The sequence below is a fragment of the Balaenoptera acutorostrata genome, chromosome 12, assembly GCF_949987535.1.
Source record: "Balaenoptera acutorostrata chromosome 12, mBalAcu1.1, whole genome shotgun sequence".
Taxonomy (NCBI): domain Eukaryota; kingdom Metazoa; phylum Chordata; class Mammalia; order Artiodactyla; family Balaenopteridae; genus Balaenoptera; species Balaenoptera acutorostrata.
In genome coordinates, this window is record NC_080075.1 from 75,311,549 (window position 1) to 75,336,796 (window position 25,248).

A 25,248-nucleotide genomic window follows, 5' to 3' on the forward strand; every position below is an offset into this window, starting at 1 on the left:
TTACTTAAATGTGTTTTGTATTTTGTGGGGGCTTTAATTCTTTTTGTAATAAGGCAGCCTATAAATATGTTTCCAAATTCCTTTCCAGAAAGGTTGTGCTGATTTACATTTGTTTTAGCTAGGTATTAAGACTATACGTTCAGGGATCATTTCTGTGGTTCGTATTAGCTAAGTATTGATGCAATACTTATTTTTACAGCTATTGTTACAGTTCCTTGCATTGTTGTTAGCTCTTCAGTATTTCATATGAATAAGCTGCCGCCTATTTTCCCAGACCACACTCTTCCCTCTGCTTTTGCATGTACTATTACCTCTGCCTAGAAATTTTTTCCCCACATTCATTCATTTAACAAATGTTTTGATGTATAAGGCATGAGCTAATTTGAAATGCACATGTCTGGTTGATTCATGGGAACTGATTTGCATGTGACCCTCTCTTTTTTGGCCTGTAGAGAGAAATTTGTGTTTAGGAACCTGGGGGCCTGGGACTATTGTCCCTTTGAACTCTTGTCTGGGCCCAAAGAAAAGCTTTACTTTCTCATTTTCTCAACTTCTTTTTCCTCTTCTTCCAAACTTACATATATTCATCCTTACCACTTTTCCTGTCTTTTGTTCTGTCCCAGAGTCTAACTTTATACTCTAGAGCTGTCAACTTCCACTTTCTCTGGACCCAGACTTTTGTTAGGTAACCTCCTTTCCTTTTCCCTTTTCAAAATTAAATCTCTCCCTCTTCCTCTAAAAGTAGTTTTGTTCTCCCATCTAAAAAGTAAACCCTTATAATCTTTCCTCTTTCCTAAAGCCTCTTATCTCTCCTCCTACCCGTTTTTCCCCTTCCCTTAACAACATACGTCTTGAGTCACCTACGTTTCACCTCCCGTTTACTGCCTAATCTACTTCAACTTGACTTTTACAGCCAGCTCACCGTACTGGAACACTACTCACAACAGATTGCCAAAACTAATGGCTTAGTCATGACTTCTGTGACTATTCATGTTTGATGAATAAATATGTGGATGAAAGAAAAAATGAATGAATAGATAGATGGGGAACAGGTATGGAGAATATATGTACTCTGTAAGTTTCATATTACTGCGAGAACTATAAAGAAGTAGGTATTTTGCTTTAATCATTCTCTCGTGGAACTGACCTTGATCTCCTTGGGAATCAGATGGGGAAAGAACATTTTTCCAAACTAATCAGCAAGTTTGGAGAGTTGCCTTTTATGTATGTAGCACATGAAGTGGAGGAGGCACTGGAGAAAGTTTTACAAGATATGCCTTCAGGAACTTGATTATCTTGCGTTTGAATGTCAGACCTTCAGTCAAAATTATTTACACTAATCAGCATTCAACCAACGTAATTCAAAGTATAATTGAAAAACCCAAGCCTTTCTCCTCATCCCAATAAAAAAGCCTTTAGAATTCAATGGGAAATAAACCTTTATCTCTAAAAGTGTACTTACAAGAAAATAAATAAATAAACAAGTTACAGAAGGGCCATGTTGCAAGGAACAATTTGGTTTAAAATCCACAGCTCTGATGCCTGCAGGATTTCAAGGAAGTAGTTTGGAGCCTGCTCTGCTTTCTTACCAGTTTCTTTTCTACATACGTATTCAATTCAATACTACCTTTCTCCATGCCTCCCTCGCTTTCTTTTTTTTCCCCCTATATCTCAACCATCTTATTCATTTACCCAGTTCATTTGTTTAGCAAGTAGATCTGGTTTAGGCACTAAGCATAGAGGTAAATAAAAAATGGTCTGTGTCCAGAACAAGTGAAACAGGCAAACATGTGAAATTGGGATACAGTATGATAAATGAAGTTATTGTGGCATGAACAGTGTTATGGGCATACCTAGGAGATAGTGACTAACTACCCGAGAGGACAGAAGTCTTCCAAAGAAGAGGTGACATTTGAGTTGGGAGTTGAAGAATGAGAAGAAAGTGTGGTGAACGTGACAGAGGGAACAGCTCTTTACAAAGGAAGAGGGGAGTGAAAAAAACCTCTCTGCTTCAAGGAAAGGTTGGTGTACTTAGGACATCTGAATCTAGGGGAAGTGTCTAGACGTGCGTGTGGTAAAGTAGATTGGGGTGGGATTTTCAGGGGTGCCATATTTCATACTAAGGAGTTTGGGCTTCAACTTGTAATAAGTGGGCGAATTTAAGTAGAAGGGCATCAGTGGATGTTGTGGAAAAAAGTAGTAGCTCTGTGGAAGGCAGGAAGACCATTTTAGGAGGTTCATGCCCTAATTAATGTAGTGACCCACTTACGGAGTCACAATCTCCCGGTGATGGGCCTGGGAATCTGTAGAACTAGAAAATGTCCCAGGTGATATAATCAGGCAGTTGGGAAACTTAAAAACAAAGCATTGGACATAAGAAATGTGGTTTCTAGGACCAGTTTTGCTACTGACTAGCTATTTGAGCTCATAGAAGTCTTTTAGTTTTCCCATCTTGAAAATTGAGGGTTTTAGACTAAATAATTACTGTAATTGTTTCCTTATGATTCTGTGCTTCTAAACAAATGCAACCTTAATTGAACTACTTTTTATTTATAATGGCTACAATTTTGTTTCCTGCTGGGTCTTACTGACCCTTTGTAGAAGAAGGATTTCCTACTCCTATTCAAGCATTTCTGCTTTTCTCTGCCTTAGTATGAATATATTTACCACATTCTCCAAATTGCATTTGGATTATATTAAATTGAAGCAGTGGTCTTTGCCTTATGCCTGCTATCTACCACACATATTTTCTTGGTTTCTAAAAAGGTAACAATGTCTGTTCTCCATCTATGAGCAGGAAAATCTCCACATAAATATTCTAAAACCATTGATAATTAGCACAGTGTTCAGATTATATGATAACTGCAAACTGCCAAGATTGCCGATCATTACGTTACCCCCTTTAAGGAGTAGAGAGAGGTGTTTATTGGATGCTGATTTCAATCATACATGCCTGAAACAGACATCAGCCCTGTAACTGGGGAGATGCTGATTATCCTTTTCTTCCTCTCAGAGGGTTATACCAAGAGGTAAGAAATAATTTAACACTCCCTAATTTATGTATGTGATTGCTGTAGACCTAAGTGTTGGAGGGCGTCTCTGGCTTGTGTTTCTTTCCCTTAGAAATGTAGCAAGAGGAAGTTGATCTGCTGCTTGCAGGAACCTGTGACCCACTCAGCATTAATTATCATCCCCATTTAAGAGAGGAAAAGGCAGATAAAGTCCATGGGAAGTTCATGGGCTTTAGAATTAGGTTTAGGATTGCATCCTGGCTTCATCACTTACTAAATTTTGTCAAGTAATTTAATAGTTCAGTTTCTTCAAGTGTGAAATGAGTACAGTATCTCTGTCCTCCAGGGATATTGTGAGGATTATTAGTATTATCAAAGGTACCTAGCATTGTCTGGCACCTGTTAGACTAGTCTGCAAGCTCCTGTGTGTGAAGCTCCTTGTATAGAACCTGAAATATTTTAGATTCTCAATGACTATTGAACAAGACAGATAGATAATTAATAAAGTGTACTGCATTGATAGTAAGCACTTAGTAAATAGTAACTTTTATGATTACATAATGTAAAAATGTTGATTTTTTAAAAAAACATCAAATGTATCTGTTGTATTTTTCAAATTTTCAGTTACTATTATTTCTCTGCAAATATAGATTAGAATTGTTAAGCGTGAAGTAATTATTCTACGACAGGCCAGAGAGAATTGGTATAAACATAACAGATATGAAATGGTAGACTTTAAAAGCTTAATGGTTCTATGGATGGACCAAGAGAATATCATACTAAATGAAGTAAGTCAGGCAGAGAAAGACAAATATTATATCACTTATATGTGGAATCTAAAAAAATAATACAAATGAATCTATATACTGAAGAGAAACAGACTCAAACAGAAAACAAACTTACAGCTACCAAAGGGGAAAGGGAGTGGGGAGGGATAAATTAGGAGTATGGGATTAACAGATACAAACTACTATACATAAAATAGATAAGCAACAAGGATTTACTGTATAATGCAGGGAACTATATTCAATATCTTGTAATAACCTATAATGGAAAATAATCTGAAATATATATACACATACAAACATATATATAAATAAATTTTTAAAAAGTCATCTGAACAATCCAGATACAGTTGGGCAAAGATAATGTAATATTTTGCATTAAAAATTCCTAAATATAGCATATATAAAAGTTTAAAAAAGAAGCTTATTGATTCCAACAAATTATGCTACCATATTCAGATGTTACCACAGTCAATCAGATGTAACCTATGTACATACATGTTATAATGTGGTACCGGTGTGCATGGGTGGCTAAATCCCATGTACCAGGTGAAGAATATTCTGTAATACCAGTACCTTCAGCTTCTCTAAGAGGATTTGCCCTCCCTGCCCCTCACATTATTTGATTCATTTCTTTGGTTTTATTTCAGGATTATACCTGTGATTATTGAGCATTTGTTATGTGGCATTCTGTTGTATCCACAGAGTACATGATGACTAGCTAGAGGTTCTAGATAGATGATCTGTAAGTTTTAGACCTAGGTCTAACTGATAAAGGCTTTGTGACTGTGGGATCCTATTCCTTATTTGTCTTTTGTAAGCCTGTGCTTTTTCTTTAAGCTGTCTTTGGAAATGCACATGCTTTTATGCAGTTATAAAATGCATTGTAGGTAATGCTTTTGGAGGATTTCTCCCACATTTAAAAAATCTCAGGAGGGGGGTGTGGGATGAATTGGGAGATTGAGATTGACATACATACACTGTTTATACTATGTATAAAATAGATAACTAATGAGAACCTACTGTATAGCTCAGGGAACTCTATCCAGTGCTGTGTGGTGACCTAAATGGGAAGGAAATCCAAAAAAGAGGGGACATATGTATACGTATAGCTGATTCACTTTGCTGTACAGTAGAAACTAACACAACATTGTAAAGCAACTATACTCCAATAACATTAATTTTAAAAAAGTGGATGCAGTAAACATATTAGAGTACAAAGTAAATAGTTTGCGATTACAAATTAATCAAGCAGAATGAAGATTAGAACAAAAAGGAGTCAAGGAAATCTTTTTAAAAGTTATACTTATGGTAGCAATTATTGTTAACTGTATTTTCAGATATATTAAAGTATATTTTGCCTAAAAAAATAAATTAAAAAAAATAAAATTTGGGGGAAAAAATTCTCTCCTAATAAAATAGGGGTCCTAGCTACTGCATATCTTAAGTCAGTAGTTTCTTTGCAAGATTTGGCTTATTTTGGTTTAACATTACTTGTAATAATTTAAAATTGGGGAGGTAAAAGTGTTATACTTGTTTGTAGAATTTCTATAGTTGAGGAAGTTGTAATCAAAACTTGATTTATGAAATTTCCTTCTGTGTTCACTTTATTTAGCTGGTGACACCACGCTTCACCCAGTCTCACAGAGTATCATTCTGGGAGTCGTCTCTTTGCTTCCTTTTTCTCCATGATCTCTTATGTCTAAAGAGTCCCTGAGTTCCACCTGCTTTAAACACTTCATTGCTTCTCCAGTTCATCCCTTCTCCTCTCTTCCTGAGGCCACTGTTCTAGATCAGGTGCCAGATAGCATTCTCATCTGTGCCAGATATTCTAACTGATCTCCCCGATGCAGTCTTGGCCTTTTCTTCACAATTGAGTGTCTTATTTTAAGTGAAATATGACTGTGTCCCTCCTTAAAACCTTTTAAAACTTGTCAGCCACAGGTTCAAGTACAAGGTTCTTAACATTATAGTTATAACTAATTCTTACTCACCTGTTGAAGCTCTACACAGTACCTCCTCTAGGAGTTCTTGACCACCCCACCATAGTTTAGGTATTATTTTTCTGTATAGTAAGCAACTCCAAACCTGGAGTTAACATTACCTTTTGAGAAAGGAGTGAAGAAAACTAACTGGTACATGGGTAAAATTTCCTCCTACCTAAGAAGAGTGTAGTGACAGGTGAAGTCTAAGTGTTGTAAAAGGTTTAAAGTTCCATTGCAGTGAAGCTTAAAAAAAGAATGTGCACTTTGAGAGGGAGGGTGGTATATCATGGTAACATACAGAAAAGCTGGGAGTCAGAAGACTAAAACTGGCAGTGCCATTCCAAGCATTATTGGGGGTTTGCTCATCCCTGCTGCCCAGTCCTTGCTTACCCTGTTGTGTAGGTAGATGTGTCAGACTGCTGATGCCTGATACCGTTAAGCATTTTAATCACAGTTAAATCCCTTTGCTCACCACGCAATGATCTGGCCAAAATTTAGTAGATGATTGTTTGCTTTATAGGAAGAAAAGCTGCTGTTTGTTCTCTTAGCCATTAAATTTATCGTTGTAAATGAACAAACTGGATTTATATACCAGTTTTTTCATGACTTACCTTGGTGGTCCTACTGGTACAGTCATCTCTCTCCTTGAGCACACTGCATTCACTATGATATGGTACCTTGTAACACTTCTTGGCAGCTAGTCAGCCAACTTCTCTGGTGACACCTTCCACCACGACATGCAACTCTTTATGCCTTCTTTGTTCAGATGACTTGTGCAAACATTTTTCCTCAGGCTTCTAAAAATGTTAATATTTAAATGAGAAGCCCGCGCACTGCGGCATGTGGGATCTTCCCGCACCAGGGCTCGAACCCATGTCCCCTGCACTGGCAGGGGGATTCTTAACCACTGCGCCACCAGGGAAGCCCAACATACATGTTTTAATAGTTACTTTTAGTCCATTTTTATAAACCTGTAGAACTTAATTACAACTATGCTACATTTATTTTGGATATTTTTCTTGTTTGGGGATTTTTTTTTTTTGAAGAAGAGTATTATGGATTTCCATGTTATTGTACAATTAATTTATAGAGTTGATTTCTTTGAAATAAATTCTAGCCTAGTTGTAACAACCCTCCTCTTTCCCAAGTTAATTTCTACAAAATTGGTTCATGCCAAAGGTTTCTCTATTAAGTATTTGCTATTAAATATGACTGTTTTTCTATTAAATAGTTTTATTTTAAAGGCAGCACCATTACCCAACAAAATCTCCTACCCTTCCCCAAATGTAAATTCTGTGTTCGGCAGCAGCCGAAGCCCTGCATTGTTTTTTGCTGGAAGTGTGAGCTGAAGGGGACAGACATTCCTACTCCTTAGCGGAAGCACTAAGCTGCAATCTGCCCTTGTTGTGTTATTAATGGCACAATGTTTTCATGTTGTAGATGGCTGAGTGCTAGCAAGGAAAATTCAGGACCATGATGGCTCAGTTTCCCACAGCTCTGAATGGTAAGTAGCTTCGTGCTTGTGGCAAGATAAAGAGGTTATGAGATTTTTTTTCTTTGGTAGAGGTTATAAAATATCCATTTAGATATTTTTCCTTAAACTTATAAATGAAAAACTTAAAGTATTCTCGTTGAAAGTATTTAGATAGTTTATTTCAGAACACTGCATGTATCTTCTATTAGAATATTATGCAGTAAATCCCACGGCTCAGTATAAGCATGTTCTGCAGTATCATCTGGAATGTGGTGCTTGCCTTGGAGCAGTTAAGGATAACCTAAACAAACATTGTGTTTAATGCGTAAAACTGGAGGACGAAAAGCTTAGTGCCATAAGTGGAGAATATTAAAGGTGTTTTTGATAGCATGAGATGATTGTAAACTGATTAAACCAGTAAATATTCAATTATTAATATACATATAAAATTGGTTCGTTTTCCCTTTTATAAAGGATTATGTATGCCTATACCCAGTTGTTTAATAGGAAACATATTAGAGGAAAATGTTTAAGTAATTGCAAAAATAAAAAGTTTTTAAAGTTTTTTTTTCTGATTCTAGCTTTATTTCCCAGATACACATTAATTACCCTTAATAGGTCTTGTTACTGTGTATGTCATTTATAATTGAGAATATGCATTATATTTTTAAATCACTAAACAAATCAAAGATGCTGAGTTCTTAACTTTGAGGTAAATTTTATTAGCTAATTAAAAATATAAAGAAATAGAGGGTCCAGTCAATAACTCTTTAACACTTGAATTGAAAACCATAATAGTAAAGAACACTAGAAGGAAAAAAAGAGGAAAAAATCACCAATAATTCCACCACCTTCACAAAGGGATTGTGTTAATGTTACCATCTAGTATTTGATCAGTTACATTTAAAAAAAAAAAAAAACATGTTCTCACTCATAGGGCCAGATCAGTACATTGTTTTTTGTTGTTGTTGTTGTTTTAAATTTATTTATTTATTTATTTTTGGCTTCGTTGGGTCTTTGTTGCGATGCACAGGCTTCTCATTGTGGTGGCTTTTCTTGTTGCAGAGTACGGGCTCTAGGCGAGCAGGCTTAAGTAGTTGTGGCACGTGGGCTCAGTAGTTGTGGCACGTGGGCTCAGTAGTTGTGGCTCGTGGGCTCTAGAACACAGGCTCAGTAGTGTGGCACATGGACTTAGTTGCTCTGCGGCATGTGGGATCTTCCAGGACCAGGGCTCGAACCCATGTCCCCTGCATTGGCAGGCGGATTCTTAACCACTGCGCCACCAGGGAAGCCCAAATCAGTACATTGTTAATAAAGAAAATGTATGTTGTATATCTAAAGTTTTAAGACTCAGGATTGACCTTGCGAGATTTAGAAAAGTTTTAGAAAAATGAATTATTTGCATAAAACGTAAAAATAAATTCAGGTGTGTGTAGGATTCTGTCATTTAAGGATGGACTTGAGGTAAGGGTTTTGTTGTTTTTTGCCTTTTCACATGTGAGCCTTTGTCCTTCTCTGGAAATGGTATGGGATTATAAAGATTATTTGAGGCCATGGATAATTTTTTGAAATTAATTTTTTTTCAATAATGAGTGATAAATGTTAAGTTTAGAGTCAGGGTAATAATTGTAGTACTAATGTGCTCTACTCAAATTTGAGGATTTATATGCCCCATACAAAGGAGTTTGCTGTAAACACATTGTTTAGTTATAAACTTCAACCAACATGTTAAGCAGGTTTATAAACAAAATGAACATGAAAGAAATCAGTACAGACCTGGTCTTTCTTCATTTTGTTTTTTTTTTCCATTCTCTGAACATTTACGGATCACTTTGTAGCTCATTGCATTATACATAAAATATTGGAAACAAATGATGTTCAATAACAAAAAAAGATTACTTGAATAATTGTCTAAAATGTTGTAAAGTTAATTTAGGAGTAGTATATAGGAATAAAGATAGTAATTTTTTTAAAAATTATGGAATAAGATATCTTTTTTATTTTTTTAATTTTTATTTATTTATTTATGGCTGTGTTGGGTCTTCGTTTCTGTGCGAGGGCTTTCTCTAGCTGTGGCAAGCGGGGGCCACTTTTCATTGCGGTGCGCGGGCCTCTTACTATCACGGCCTCTCTTGTTGCGGAACACAGGCTTCAGACGCGCAGGCTCAGTAATTATGGCTCATGGGCCCAGCCGCTCTGCGGCATGTGAGATCTTCCCAGACCAGGGCTCGAACCTGTGTCCCCTGCATTGGCAGGCGGAGTCTCAACCACTGCGCCACCAGGGAAGCCCAAGATAGTAATTTTTTTAAACTTTTTTTTTTAATTTAATTTTATTTTTTTATACAGCAGGCTCTTATTAGTTATGCATTTTATACATATTAGTGTATGTATGTCAATTCCAATCTCCCAATTCATCCCACCACCACCCCCCCCCGCCACTTTCCCCCCTTGTTGTCCATACGTTTGTTCTCTACATCTGTGTCTCTATTTCTGCCCTGCAAACCGGTTCATCTGTACCATTTTTCTAGGTTCCACATATATGCGTTAATATACGATATTTGTTTTTCTCTTTCTGACTTACTTCACTCTGTATGACAGTCTCTAGATCCAGCCACGTCTCAACAAATGACCCAATTTCGTTCCTTTTTATGGCTGAGTACTATTCCATTGTACACATGTACCACATCTTCTTTATCCATTCATCTGTCGATGGGCATTTAGGTTGCTTCCATGACCTGGCTATTGTAAATAGTGCTGCAGTGAACATTGGGGTGCATGTGTCTTTTTGAATTATGGTTTTCTCTGGGTATATGCCCAGTAGTGAGATTGCTGAGCCATATGGTAATTCTATTTTTAGTTTTTTAAGGAACCTCCATACTGTTCTATAGTGGCTGTATCAATTTACATTCCCACCAACAGTGCAAGAAGAACTCTCCACACCCTCTCCAGCATTTGTTGTTTGTAGATTTTCTGATGATGCCCATTCTAATGGTGTAAGGTGATGCCTCATGGTAGTTTTGATTTGCATTTCTCTAATAATTAGTTGAGCAGCTTTTCATGTGCTTCGTGGCCATCTGTATGTCTTCTTTGGAGAAATGTCTATTTAGGTCTTCTGCCCATTTTTGGATTGGGTTTTTTTTTTTTTTTTAAATGGTTACAGAGTTTTATTTATTTATTTATTTATGGCTGTGCTGGGTCTTCGTTTCTGTGCGAGGGCTTTCTCTAGTTGCGGCAAGCGGGGGCCACTCTTCATCGTGGTGCGCGGGCCACTCACTATCGCGGCCCCTCTTGTTGCGGATCACAGGCTCCAGACGCGCAGGCTCAGTAGTTGTGGCTCACGGGCCCAGCTGCTCCGCGGCATGTGGGATCTTCCCAGACCAGGGCTCGAACCCGTGCCCCCTGCATTGGCAGGCAGATTCTCAACCACTGCGCCACCAGGGAAGCCCGTTTGTTTTTTTAATATTGAGCTGCATGAGCTGTTTATATATTTTGGAGATTAATCCTTTGTCCGTTGGTTCGTTTGCAAATATTTTCTCCCATTCTGAGGGTTGTCTTTTTGTCTTATTTGTAGTTTCCTTTGCTGTGCAAAAGCTTTTAACTTTCATTAGGTCCCATTTGTTTATTTTTGTTTTTATTTCCATTACTCTAGGAGGTGGATCAAAAAAGATCTTGCTGTGATTTATGTCAAAGAGTGTTCTTCCTATGTTTTCCTCTAAGAGTTTTATAGTGTCCGGTCTTAACATTTAGGTCTCTAATCCATTTTGAGTTTATTTTTGTGTATGGTGTTAGGGAGTGTTCTAATTTCATTCATTTACATGTAGCTGTCCAGTTTTCCCAACACCATTTATTGAAGACACTGTCTTTTCTCCATTGTATATCCTTGCCTCCTTTGTCATAGATTAGTTGACCATAGGTGTGTGGGTTTACCTCTGGGCTTTCTATCCTGCTCCATTGATCTATATTTCTATTTTTGTGCCAGTACCATATTGTCTTGATTACTGTAGCTTTGTAGTATAGTCTGAAGTCAGGTAGTCTGATTGCTCCAGCTCTGTTTTTTTCCCTCAGGACTGCTTTGGCTATTCGGGGTCTTTGTGTCTCCATACAAATTTTAAGATTTTTTGTTCTATTTCTGTAAAAAATGCCATTGGAAATTTGATAGGAATTGCATTGAATCTGTAGACTGCTTTGGGTAGTATAGTCATTTTCACAATATTGATTCTTATAATCCAGGAACATGGTATATCTCTCCATCTCTTTGTATCATCTTTAATTTCTTTCATCAGTGTCTTATAGTTTTCTGCATACAGGTCTTTTGTCTCCCTAGGTAGGTTTATTCCTAGGTATTTTATTCTTTTTTGTTGCAATGGTAAATGGGAGTGTTTCCTTAATTTCTCTTTCAGATTTTTCATCATTAGTATATAGGAATGCAAGAGATTTCTGTGCATTAATTTTGTATCCTGCAACTTTACCAGATTCATTGATTAGCTCTAGTAGTTTTCTGGTGGCATCTTTAGGATTCTCTATGTATAGTATCATGTCATCTGCAAACAGTGACAGTTTTACTTCTTCTTTTCAATTTATATTCCTTTTATTTCTTTTTCGTCTCTGATTGCCATGGCTAGGACTTCCAAAACTATGTTGAATAATAGTGGTGAGAGTGGACATCCTTGTCTTGTTCCTGATCTTAGAGGAAATGCTTTCAGTTTTTCACCATTGAGAATGATGTTTGCTGTGGGTTTGTCGTATATGGCCTTTATTATGTTGAGGTAGGTTTCCTCTATGCCCACTTTCTGGAGAGTTTTTATCATAAATGGGTGTTGAATTTTGTCAAAAGCTTTTTCTGCATCTATTGAGATGATCATATGGTTTTTCTTCTTCAATTTGTTAATATGGTGTATCCCATTGATTGATTTGCGTATATTGAAGAATCCTTGCATCCCTGGGATAAATCCCACTTGATCGTGGTGTATGATCCTTTTAGTGTGCTGTTCGATTCTGTTTGCTAGTATTTTGTTGAGGATGTTTGCATCTATATTCATGAGTGATATTGGTCTGTAATTTTCTTTTTTTGTAGTATCTTTGTCTGTTTTTGGTATCAGTGTGATGGTGGCCTCATAGAATGAGTTTGGGAGTGTTCCTTCCTCTGCAATTTTTTGGAAGAGTTTGAGAAGGATGGGTGTTAGCTCTTCTCTAAATGTTTGATAGAGTTCACCTGTGAAGCCATCTGGTCCTGGACTTTTGTTTGTTGGAAGATTTTTAATCACAGTTTCAATTTCATTACTTATGATTGGTCTGTTCATATTTTCTCTTTCTTCCTGGTCTAGTCTTGGAAGGTTATACCTTTCTAAGAATTTGTCCATTTCTTCCAGGTTGTCCATGTTATTGTCATAGAGTTGCTTGTAGTAGTCTCTTAGGATGCTTTGTATTTCTGCGGTATCTGTTGTAACTTCTCCTTTTTCATTTCTAATTTTATTGATTTGAGTCCTCTCCCTCTTTTTCTTGATGAGTCTGGCTAATGGTTTATCAATTTTGTTTATCTTCTCAAAGAACCAGCTTTTAGTTTTATTGATCTTTGCTGTTGTTTCCTTTGTTTCTGTTTCATTTATTTCTGCTCTGATATTTATGATATTTTTCCTTCTGCTAACTTTGGGTTTTGTTTGTTCTTCTTTCTCTAGTTCCTTTAGGTGTAAGGTTAGATTGTTTATTTGAGATTTTTCTTGTTTCTTGAGGTAGGCTTGTATTGCTTTAAACTTCCCTCTTAGAACTACTTTTGCTGCGTCCTACAGGTTTTGGATCGTCGTGTTTTCATTGTAATTTGTCTCTAGGTATTTTTATTTCCTCTTTGATTTCTTCATTGATCTCTTGGTTATTTAGTAATGTATTGTTTAGCCTCCATGTGTTTGTGTTTTTTACATTTTTTTCCCTGTAATTCATTTCTAATCTCATAGTGCTGTGGTCAGCAAAGATGCTTGATATGATTTCAATTTTCTTAAATTTACTGAGGCTTGATTTGTGGCCCAAGATGTGACCTTTCCTGGAGAATGTTCCATGTGCATTTGAGAAGAAAGTGTAATCTGCTGTTTTTGGATGGAATGTCCTATAAATGTCAATTAAGTCTATCTGGTCTATTGTATCATTTAAAACTTGTGTTTCCTTATTAATTTCCTGTCTGGATGATCTGTCCATTGGTGTAAGTGAGGTGTTGAAGTCCCCCACTATTACTGTGTTACTGTCGATTTCCTCTTTTATAGCTGTTAGCAGTTGCCTTATGTATTGAGGTGCTCCTATGTTGGGTGCATATATATTTATAATTGTTATATCTTCTTCTTGGATTGATCCCTTGATCATTATGTAGTGTCCTTCCTTGTCTCTTATAACATTCTTTATTTTAAAGTCTATTTTATCTGATATGAGTAGTGCTACTCCAGCTTTCTTTTGATTTCCATTTGCATGGAATATCTTTTTCCATCCCCTCACTTTCAGTCTGTATGTGTCCCTAGGTCTGAAGTGGGTCTCTTGTAGACAGCATGTATATGGGTCTTGTTTTTGTATCCATTCAGCAAGCCTGTGTCTTTTGGTTGGAGCATTTAATCCATTCATGTTTAAGGTAATTATCGATATGTATGTTCCTATGACCATTTTCTTAATTGTTTTGGGTTTGTTTTCATAGGTCCTTTTCTTCTCTTGTGTTTCCCACTTAGAGCAGTTCCTTTATCATTTGTTGTAGCGCTGGTTTGGTGGTGCTGAATTCTCTTAGCTTTTGCTTGTCTGTAAAGCTTTTGATTTCTCCATTGAATCTGAATGAGATCCTTGCCTTATAGAGTAATCTTGGTTGTAGGTTCTTCCCTTTCATCACTTTAAATATATCATGTCACTCCCTTCTGGCTTGTAGAGTTTCTGCTGAGAAATCAGCTGTTAACCTTATGGGAGTTCCCTTGTATGTTGTCGTTTTTCTCTTGTTGCTTTCAATAATTATTTTTTGTCTTTAATTGTTGTCAGTTTGATTACTATGTCTCTCGGCATGTTTCTCCTTGGGTTTATCCTGCCTGTGACTCTCTGCACTTCCTCGACTTGGGTGGCTGTTTCCTTTCCCATGTTAGGGAAGTTTTCGACTATAATCTCTTCAAATATTTTCTCTGGTCCTTCCTCTCTCTCTTCTCCTTCTGGGACCCCTATAATGCGAATGTTGTTGCATTTAATGTTGTCCCAGAGGTCTCTTAGGCTGTCTTCATTTCTTTTCATTTTTTTTTTCTTTATTCTGTTCTGCGGCAGTGAATTCCACCATTCTGTCTTCCAGGTAACTTATCTGTTCTTCTGCCTCAGTTTTGCTGCTATTGATTCCTTCTGTGTATTTTTCATTTCAGTTATCGTATTGTTCATCTCTGTTTGTTTGTTCTTTGATTCTTCTAGGTGTTCATTAATTCTTCCAGGTCTTTGTTAAACATTTCTTGCATCTTCTCGATCTTTGCCTCCATTCTTTTTCCGAGGTCCTGGATCATCTTCACTATCGTTATTCTGAAATCTTTTTCTGGAAGGTTGCCTATCTCCACTTCATTTATTTATTTTTCTGGGGTTTTATCTTGTTCCTTCATCTGGTACAAAGTCCTCTGCCTTTTCATCTTGTCTATCTTTCTGTGAATGTGGTTTTCCTTCCACAGGCTGCATAATTGTCAGTTTTTTTAAACTTCTGAGGAACTGACAGCTAATGCAGACTCTAGTACTTAGGAGGTACTTATCCTCCTACTTAGTTTATAAGGTAGCTGAAGATTGAAGATAATCTTGTATATATCTAATTTAAGTCAAATTCAGGGTTTAAGATCTTTTTGAAATAAGCATCCATGTATAGCACAGAACCTTCAAAAGCAGTGTTTGCTCCTTTAATAAATTCTCAGTTATTGATTGGGTTAAAATTTTTTCATGCCCAGTACCATTGGAACTTGTCTCTAAGTGCTCCTCCTACACCAAGCTATTTGCCTAATACTTCTGACACAGTCTTCAAATTTTGCCATGTCTACTTTATCATTCTGAGACTAACCATAGACGTTTTAGACTTTTTTGGCTCTTAGAGCTGTGTTGTCTAATATAGTAGCCATTAGCTACATGTGGCTATTTAAATTTATATTTAGATTAATAAAAATTAAATTTAAATTAATAAGAGTTAAGTAAAATAAAAAATTCAGTTCCTCAGTCACACAGCCACATTTCAAGTGCTCAAATCCATGTATGGCTAGTGACTACTGTATTGGACAATGCAGATACATCTCAGAAAGCTCTGTTGAACAGATATTCTTTTCTTAGTCTGTTTGCTTCACCTCCCATCTCCTTAACAGAACTAAAAAAGATCATTGCATTGTATTTTTAACCACTTGTGATTTTTACTTCTGGTGTCTTCTGCAGCAGCAGAATCATCCTTGCCAAAGCCTTCCTTAATCATGGTAGGTTTGCTTTCTGCTTTTCAAAAATTTAATGAAATTTTAAATACAGAGGGCATGATATATGAGACATAAGGTGATAGGCAAGAGGCCACTTCAGATACATGTTGCTACCAGTTGATATTGTAGTGTAATGTGGCTTGTTTCAGTCAAAATTATGGAGGTACTAAAGACTGGTTATGTGAGTATGAAGCGCTGAAGTCCATGACAGTGGCTTTGTCTAAAATGTGGAAGAGAGAAGGGAGAAGGAGAGAAAAGGAACAGCTGTTGGCTTTAGGAGGAAAAAAATACCATTTTTAATTTTAGAGCTTTATTACCTTTTTAGAATTTTAGAGCTCGTTACTGTTTTCAACTGTGTAATTAAGAAATTTTTGTTGCGCTTTGGACCTGTAGAATCAGCTGTAGTGTTGTACTGCATATATAACAACCCAAGCATTTATTACTCAGGTCCCTACAGTTGAGACTTTAGTTCTGTCTACACCAGTATTCCAGTTGTGTTTTAGAGATTTAAGTTAGTACTGGGTCAACATATATCATTTGACTATTACTTTGAATTGGAGAAATGTACCAGTGAAGACTATTTCTGATATCATTTAATTTTTATAGCATACAAGTGGGATATAACCTTTCTGAATCGTGTATGTTCAGAATTATGTGTTAGAATACTGCTGTGCCACTACCCAGCTATGCAGCTTAAACATGTGGAACTTATTTGTGTGTGTGTATGAACATATGCATATGTATGTATATCTATATATGTAAAACAGGGATGACACTACTTACTGCATGGGATCTAGCATACCGTGGATGTTCTGTAAACGTGTATTTTTCCTGCTACATAGACAATAAGAACATATTTGACAGAGCCAGTAGATGAGACTAAGCAACATAAATCTTTATGAAAATACCACATTTTCAATTTAGTGATGAATTGAGGGGCAGTGGATAGAATTGTAATAGATTTCTAAAGTGATCATCAGACAATGTAAAAGATTTTAGATTTTTAAGGAAATATTGAAAACATCAACCCCAAAACTTAGATTTTCCTGCCTTTCTATAAGACTTATGAATAAATGTAGATTAACCTTAGGATATATTTTACTTGAAGTTCAAAATAATAGACTGTTGGCTCTTTAAAAGGTTCTGTTAGTATATATTCTAAATAAGAAAGCTAGAATTGGATCAACTATTTTTAAATTGGCTTTGAATTACATATATTTCATAGTTTTCTTATTTCTATGTGACTTTTCCTTTCTGTAAAATTCTAGTGCGTTAATAACTTCTGTTTTAATATGGTCATTTTTGGGGAAGTGTTCAGATATGAAGACTATTGGATACTACTTAAAAATTATTCCTTCTCATATGACTTAGAACATTTTTATTCTGTTAGTAACATTAATCATGATAATATTTAATCATGATTGTTGTGTGTGACTTTCTTGGCTGGTGGTGTCCCTTAAATATTAGAAAGTCTCTGAGCTCATTTAAGGGGTTCATTTTATTTTTGTACCACTCGTCCTTACACACATTGGTGCCCTATAAATGTTTGTTGAAAGAATGTACAATATATGAAGGTGTCAAGTTTGCTGGTTGGAGTCATGAAGAACTAAGCAGTAAGCATTATCAGATAGGGTGAGTTGGCCACTGCAAAAACAGGTACCCAAAGAAGGGTGAGGAGATAGTAGTATATAACAAAGTGTTATAATGTGATAAGGATTGACACAGATTCCCTTCTGCTGCAACAGACTTCTCTGTAGTCTTAGGATAGCAGTCTGTCACTGCCTGGGGATGATGTATGTTAGAGCAGCTCAAGCTTCCCCAACCAGACTGTTCAGACTTAAAATAGTCGTAAGGTTTCTGACTAAAAAGCCTCACTTTCAGTATTTTCTGGCAAGAGTACCTTTATCACAAGAAGAGCCTGAGAAATATTTTAATGCTCTGCCTTCTCCTTAATTATGTTGTTCCCTGGGATTGGGTTGAGTAAGGAAACTAATTTATTTAGCACTCTCCATGTGACAGGCATGTGTTAGATGCTTTATATTTTTGTTTTAAGTTGGGTTTATTGAGATATAATTCACCTCTTTTTAATACAGTTTGATGAGTTTTGACAAATGTATATAGCCATGTAAATTGGGATATGGAACATTTCCATCACCTAAAATTTCCCTTTGTCCCTTCACCTTACCCTTAGCCACTGTCAACCACTGATCAGATTTCTGCCTCTATAGTTTTGTCTTTCCAGAATATTATATAAATGAAATACACAATAGGAAGCCTTTTGTATCTTTGTGGCTTCTTTCACTTAACAGAATACTTTTGTGATTCATCCATGGCGTTGCGTATATCTTTCTCTTTCTTGCCAAGTAGTATTCCATTGTATAAATGTGTACCACAATTTGTTTACCCATTCATCTGCAAAAGGCATTTGGGTTACTTCCAGGTTTTGGAACTTTAGACATAATGTCTAAACCTGCTATAACCATCAGATGACAGATTTTTATCTGGAAATAGGTCTTTATTTCTCTTGAGTAAATCCCCAAGGGTTATTGTTGGGGTGTTATTATGGTAACTTCATAAGAAGTTGCCAGACTTTTCCAAATTATCTCTTTGCCTTCCCACCAGCAATGTGTGAGAGTTTTGGTTGCCCAGCATCTTTGCCAGCATTTTTATTTTTTTAATTCCAGACATTCTAATAGGCATGTAGTGATATCTTATTGTGGTTTTTGTATTCACTTCCCTGATGATCAGTGTCATTGAACATCTTGTCATATGCGTATTTGCCATCTGTGTATCTTTGATGTGTCTATTCAGATCTTTTGCCCATTTTTAAAAGCAGGTATTGTCTTCTTCTTGAGTTGAACCTGTAGTTCTTTAGATATGCTGCATATATGTCCTTTATCACATATGTTTTGCAGATATTTCCTCCTAGTCTGTAGCTTATCTTTTCATTTTCTTAACACTGTCTTTATGAGAGCAGAGGTTTTAGATTTTGATGAAGTTCAATTTATTGAAAAATTTTTAATGGTTTGTGCCATTTGTGTCCTAAAAAGTCTTGCCTTAACCAAAGTCACAGAGATTTTCTTCTTTGCTTTCTTCAGGAAGTTTCATAATTTAGCCCTTATATGTACATTAGATATGATCCATTTAGAGTTAATTTTTGTATATGGTACAAGTTTGAGATTCTTTTTTTTCTAATATGGATGTCCAGTTCTTTAAGCACAATTTGTTGAAAAGACTATTCTTTCCCCAGTGAATTATCTTGATATTTTTGTTGAAATCAACTGACAACATATTTGTAGGTCTGTTTCTTTTTAATTATCATCAAGGTGCAGATTAAGACCCTTAATTAAGCCTGCATGGATTCTAATCCTGCCTTTAACATTTGCTGACTTTGTTACCTTGGACAAATTATTTAATCTCACCATGCCTCTGTTTTCTCCTCTGAAAAACAGTGATAGTAATAATAGCTACCTGATAGAATTCTTGTGAGACTTAATAGAAACAATACGTGTAAAACTCTTAGAAAAGTACCTGACACATGGTAAGTTTTGTTAAATGTTAGCTAGTTATTTTGTCAGTCTAATAGATAAAAAATGATATTTAGTGTTTTTTAGTGTGGATATATTACATATTACGTGTAATCCTTACAACAACCCTGAGGAGTTAGGTAATACTCTTGTTTATAGAGGTGGCAATCAAGGTACAGAGAGTGTGAACATCTTATCTATGTACATTGGGAGACAGTGTAGTGTAGAGAGTTCAGGCTACCTAGGTTCTAATCTCAGTTCTGCCACTTGTTAGTTGTGTGACCTTGAGCAAGTTACTTTACCACGATGAGTTTTGGTTTCCTCATCTGTAAAATGGGGGTAATAGTGTAGTACCTTATGTATAAGGTAGTGGTGGCAGTCAGTGAGTTACTGTATTTGAAGTCCCTGACCGATAGGGCTCAATAAAGGTGAGTTGCTTCCATCTTTATAATCCTTTTTGTTGTGGTCATTATTTTTTTATCATCAGCATCATTTTTCCAAAGTCGTACAGTATTAAATCAGTTCTGTAGCCACACTACTTGCCTTCCTAGTCACAGGAATCATGATTGGTTAATTTATTTATTTTATGATAAACTAATAAAGTAGGGTTTTTTTTACCATGTGTATGGTATTTTTTTTTTTTAAAGGATTTTCTTATTTATTTATTTATTTATTTATTTATTTTTGGCTGTGTTGGGTCTTCGGTTCGTGCGAGGGCTTTCTCCAGTTGCGGCAAGCGGGGGCCACTCTTCATCGCGGTGCGGGGACCGCTCTTCATCGCGGTGCGCGGGCCTTTCTCTATCGCGGCCCCTCCCGTCGCGGGGCACAGGCTCCAGACGCGCAGGCTCAGCAATTGTGGCTCACGGGCCCAGCTGCTCCGTGGCATGTGGGATCTTCCCAGACCAGGGCTCGAACCCGTGTCCCCTGCATTAGCAGGCAGATTCTCAACCACTGCGCCACCAGGGAAGCCCTATGGTATTTATTTAAAAAGTGTGTAGGTTTAGCTATTTTAGGTCTTTAGTTCTTCAGTACATCTGTTCTTTCCTTCCTCCCTCCCTCCCTTCCTCCCCCGCCACCCCACCAACCCCACCCCCAATGCAAGGCTTATGGGATCTTAGTTCCCCTACCAGGGATTGAACCTGGGCCACCGCAGTGAAAGCACCAAGTCCTAACCACTGGACTGTGAGGAAATTCCCTGTTTCTTTATTTTTAACTCTAATCTTAAATCTTGTCTTTAAGAGAGGATGTTTATAGATTTTTTAAAAAAATCCAGTCATTTAAGGCTAAGAAATATTAAATCCACCTAGTGTTTAAAATCATAGTGGGCACCTGTATTTCAGTGATATGCATTCCTGGAAACAACTTTGTAAGGCAGATTTTTATGGACTATAGTCAGCAAATATGTGTGAGTTTACATACCTAAACATATTTGGTTTCTTATTGGTAGAAGCTGAGTAAACTGAAAAGGTAATCAGAAATAAAGTATAGATGATTATTAGCCATGTTGAATATATAGCTTTAAAGACCTCCACAGAGAGCTGATATAACTATATGTGAAGGATAGACAACAGAAAGATTTGTAAATGACTCTTGTCTTTCCCCAAGCCCTGATCTTGCCTCTCTGCTTTTTCTCTACTCCCTCTAATTTTTTCAGACATTTATTCCTCGATCATTTTTAAGTGTTTGTGCTGGGTACTCTGCCAGTTCCGAGCATAGAAAGATAAACACACAAAGCTCTTGTCCTCCAAGGGCTCATAGTCTGGTAGAACAGATGGATAGAAAACAATTACAGAACCTTTTTAAGTGCTCTGTAGAAGCATGGAGAAGTCTCTTGAGAATCTAGAGGAGGAAGCAATTAATTGGACCTGCCGGTGTCAGGGACCTCCTGGAGAAAGTGACACCTGCCCTGGACCTTGAAAGAGAAAGTTTGAAATGGAAGACGGTGATATGAATGGCAATCCAAGTAAAGGGAACATATGTCACGGGATGAGAAAGAGGATGTTATGTATATGGCGTTTGTAAGAATTTACTTTTCTGTGATAGGGATCCACTACCAGCATTCTTGTTATTCTTGGTTTTTGTTTTGTATAGATTTTTCTTTTTTTTTTTTTTTTTTTTTTTTAGTATTTATTTATTTATTTATTTATGGCTATGTTGGGTCTTCGTTTCTGTGCGAGGGCTTTCTCCAGTTGCGGCAAGCGGGAGCCACTCCTCATCAAGGTGCGCGGGCCTCTCACCATCGCGGCCCCTCTTGTTGCGGAGCACGGGCTCCAGACGCTCAGGCTCAGTAACTGTGGCCCACGGGCCCAGCTGCTCCGCGGCACGTGGGATCCTCCCAGACCAGGGCTCGAACCCGCGTCCCCCGCCCTGGCAGGCAGACTCCCAACCACTGCACCACCAGGGAAGCCCCTAGATTTCTTTCTTGTTAAATAGTAAATAATAGTATCACGATTAACATTTTTCTACATATTTGTTATATAATCAGTGTTCAAAAATTTTTTTTTTTATTTTTGGCCATGCTGCGTGGCTTGCGGGATCTTAGTTCCCCCACCAGGGATCAAACCTGGGCCCGCTGTGCTGGAAGCATGGAGTCCTTGGACCGCCAGGGAATTTCCCCCCAAATTTTTTAAGATACATTATTCCAAGGGAAAATTTGTTTGCTTTGACATGTAAAAGAGACACATATTTTTATATTCAAATGTCAATTTATATGTATCTCCTTTACATTTTGTTGCTTGTCATTTTTAAATTACAAAAATAATACTACTAAACTAAAATAAATATCAAAGTAGTCAGGGAAGCAATATGGTGTAATAGTTAAGAGCAGAAACTTTGGAGTTATACTCTAAAGTACAGGAAGATTCTAGCTAAAAATTAAATCAGCTATCTGGTGTTAGGCCAGTTATTTAACTTCCCTAGCTTTGTTTTTTTCGTCTGTAACTTGTGTAAACCTTGTTCACGGAACTGTTGTAAAAATGAAACGTAATATTAATATGCTTAGCATGGTTGCTGGTATAAAGTAATAGTAAATAGTAGTTGCTGCTTCTGCTAAGTACTATTACGCTGCTAATGTTGTTGGACTTTAAAAACAAATGATAAGACAGGGAAGGTTGTTTCTCTGAGATGGTCAAGAGTTGAGAGAACAGTAGGGTAAAGGGGATTAAAAAAAGATCTGTAAAAAGTAAGATAAGATTAACTCATCTTTTAACAGGGTATAATTGCAAGATGCCTGTGGCATCCTTAGGAGAAAGAGACCACGTAATTCACTTTGACAGCCACCAGTTGTTGCCTTTGGACAGCATTATTTGCTAGTTGTCCTGAGTTGGCTGGAAGGGTAGAGGTGGAGCAGAATATTCGGCGGAGTGATAGAAAGAAGAGGAGGCAAGGTGCAAACCTGGTTTGTATAGGACAGTGGTTCCCCACCCTGGCTGCACAAAAGAATCACCTGGAGAGCTTTTTAAAAATTGTGAAGCTTGTGCCTCATTCCCCAGAGAGCCTGATTTACTTCGTCTGCTGGAATAGCTTTTTTTCTCCTAAAGCTCCCCAGGTGATTCAGCCAGGGGTTGCATATCTCTGGTGTAGGACATTGGGTAGTCAAGTATTGCCTGCTACATACTTTATACTTTTGAAATCATCTTTACATACACCATTCTTACAACAAGTCCTAGGTAAGGAAACAAAGGATGAGGAAGTTTAAAGACCTGCTCAAGTCACAAAACTGGTTAGCACACAGGAGGAGAACCTCCACTGTGTTCCTTTATGCTCCACTGCTGCCGTTTAGCTATGAAAGGAAGAGAGTGAAGATGTATTTGGGGGTAGTGAGTTGAGACTGGGTCTCATGTTCAGAGCAAATGGAAAGGATCATAAAATCATTGTTTGTTTTTCATGGCTTGAGAGACCCTCAGACATTTTCAGGTTTAGTAGACCATTGTCTGTTTTAACACCTCTGGTAACAAAAGAGTAATTGCTGGTGGGGTTGATTCCCTCTTCATAACAGTCCTAACTTTCTTCAAAATGGTGGTCCTTTTCCTAATTCATGTATGGAAGGCAAATAACCACTTCTTATTCTGCATAACAGCTTGTAGAAACACTTACAGTTGCTACCATGTCTTTAATCTTTTTTTTAAACTGAAGTATAGTTGATTTACAATGTTGTGATAGTTTCTGGTGTACAACAAAGTGATTCAGTTATACATATACATATTCTTTTTCATTATGGTTTATTACAGAATATTGAATGTAGTTCCTTGTGCTATACAGTAGGAAGTTGTTGTTTATTTTATATATAGTAGTTTGTATCTGCTAATCCCGAACTCCTAATTTATCTCTCTCCCACCCCCTTTCCCCTTTGGTAACCATAAGTTTGTTTCCTGTTTCTGTTTCATAAATAAGTTCATTTGTGTCATATTTTAGATTCCACATATAAGTGATATCATATGGTATTTGTCTTTCTCTTTCTGACTTACTTCACTTAGTATGATCATCTCTAGGTCCATCCATCTTGCTGCAAAAGGCATTATTTCATTCTTTTTAATGGCTGAGTAGTATTCCCTTGTGTATACATACCACATCATCTTTATCCATTCATCTGTCAGTGGACCTTTAGGTTGCTTCCATGTCTTGGCTGTTGTAAGTAGTGCTGCTATGAACATTGGGGTGAATGTATCTTTTCGGATTATAGTTTCATCTGGATATATGCCCAGGAGTGGGATTGCTGGATCAAATGGCAACTCTATTTTCAGTTTTTTAAGGAACCTCCATATTGTTTTCCATAGTGGCTGCACTAATTTACATTCCTATCAAGAGTGTAGAAGGGTTCCCTTTTCTCCACATCCTCTCCAGCATTTATTTGTAGACTTTTTAATGATGGCCATTCTGACCAGTGTGAGGTGGTACCTCATTGTAGGTTTTTGATTTGCATTTCTCTAATAATTAGCAATGTTGAGCATCTTTTCATGTGCCTATTGGCCATCTGTATGTCTTCTTTGGAGAAATGCCTATTTAGGTCTTCTGCCCATTTTTTGATTGGGTTATTTTTTATTACTGTATTGTATAAGCTGTTTGTATATTTTGGAAATTAAGCCCTTGTCATTCATATCATTTGCAAATATTTTCTCCCAGTCCATAGGTTGTCTTTTCATTTTGTTTATGGTTTCCTTTGCTGTGCAAAAGCTTGTAAGTTTGACAAACTTATGATTACCAGGGGGGATTGGTGGGAGGGAGGGATGGTTAGGGAGTTTGGGATTGACATGTACACACTACTGTATTTAAAATGGGTAACCAACAAGGACCTACTGTATAGCACAGGGAACTCTGCTCAATATTATGTAACAACCTAAATGAGAAAAGAATTTGCAGAAGAATAGATACATGTATATGTATAACTGAATCTCTGTACTGTACACCTGAAACTAACACAACATTGTTAATCAACTATACTCCAATATAAAATAAAAAGTTTTTTAAAAAAGCTTATAAGATTGATTAGGTCCCATTTGTTTATTTTTGCTTTTACTTCTATTGCCTTGGGAGACTGACTTAAGAAAATATTGGTACAATTTATTTCAGAGAATGTTTTGCCTATGTTCTCTTCTAGGAGTTTTATGGTGTCATCTTATATTTAAGTATTTAAGCCATTTGGAGTTTATTTTTGTATATGGTGTGAGGGTGTGTTCTAACTTCATTGATTTATATGCAGCTGTCCAGCTTTCCCAGCACCACTTGCTGAAGAGACTTTCTTTTCTCCATTGTATATTCTTGCCTCCTTTGTCGAAGATTAATTGCCCATAGGTGTGTGTCTATTTCTGGGCTCTCTATTCTGTTCTATTGATCCATATGTCTGTTTTTGTGCCAATACCACACTGTTTTGATTACTGTAGCTTTGTAGTGTTGTCTGAAGTCTGGGAGGGTTATGCCTCCAGCTTTGTTCTTTTTCCTCCAGATTGCTTTGGCAATTCTGGGTATTTTATGGTTCCATATAAATTTTAGGATTATTTCTTCTAGTTCTGTGGAAAATGTCATGGGTAATTTGATC

At 36.9% G+C, this 25,248-nt stretch overlaps 1 protein-coding gene across 6 annotated transcripts in view; it reads left to right on the top strand.

The window, feature by feature from the left end:
• The window catches only part of ITSN2 (intersectin 2), a 162,689-nt gene that overhangs the window by 19,001 nt on the left and 118,440 nt on the right, over positions 1 to 25,248 (top strand). For all 6 annotated transcript variants that reach the window (XM_057557880.1, XM_057557879.1, XM_057557878.1 and 3 more), the window contains exon 2: positions 7,222 to 7,285. In XM_057557880.1, the coding sequence (XP_057413863.1) occupies positions 7,255 to 7,285 (31 nt within the window). In that variant the 5' untranslated portion in view covers positions 7,222 to 7,254. The remainder of the gene's footprint in view (positions 1 to 7,221; positions 7,286 to 25,248) is intronic.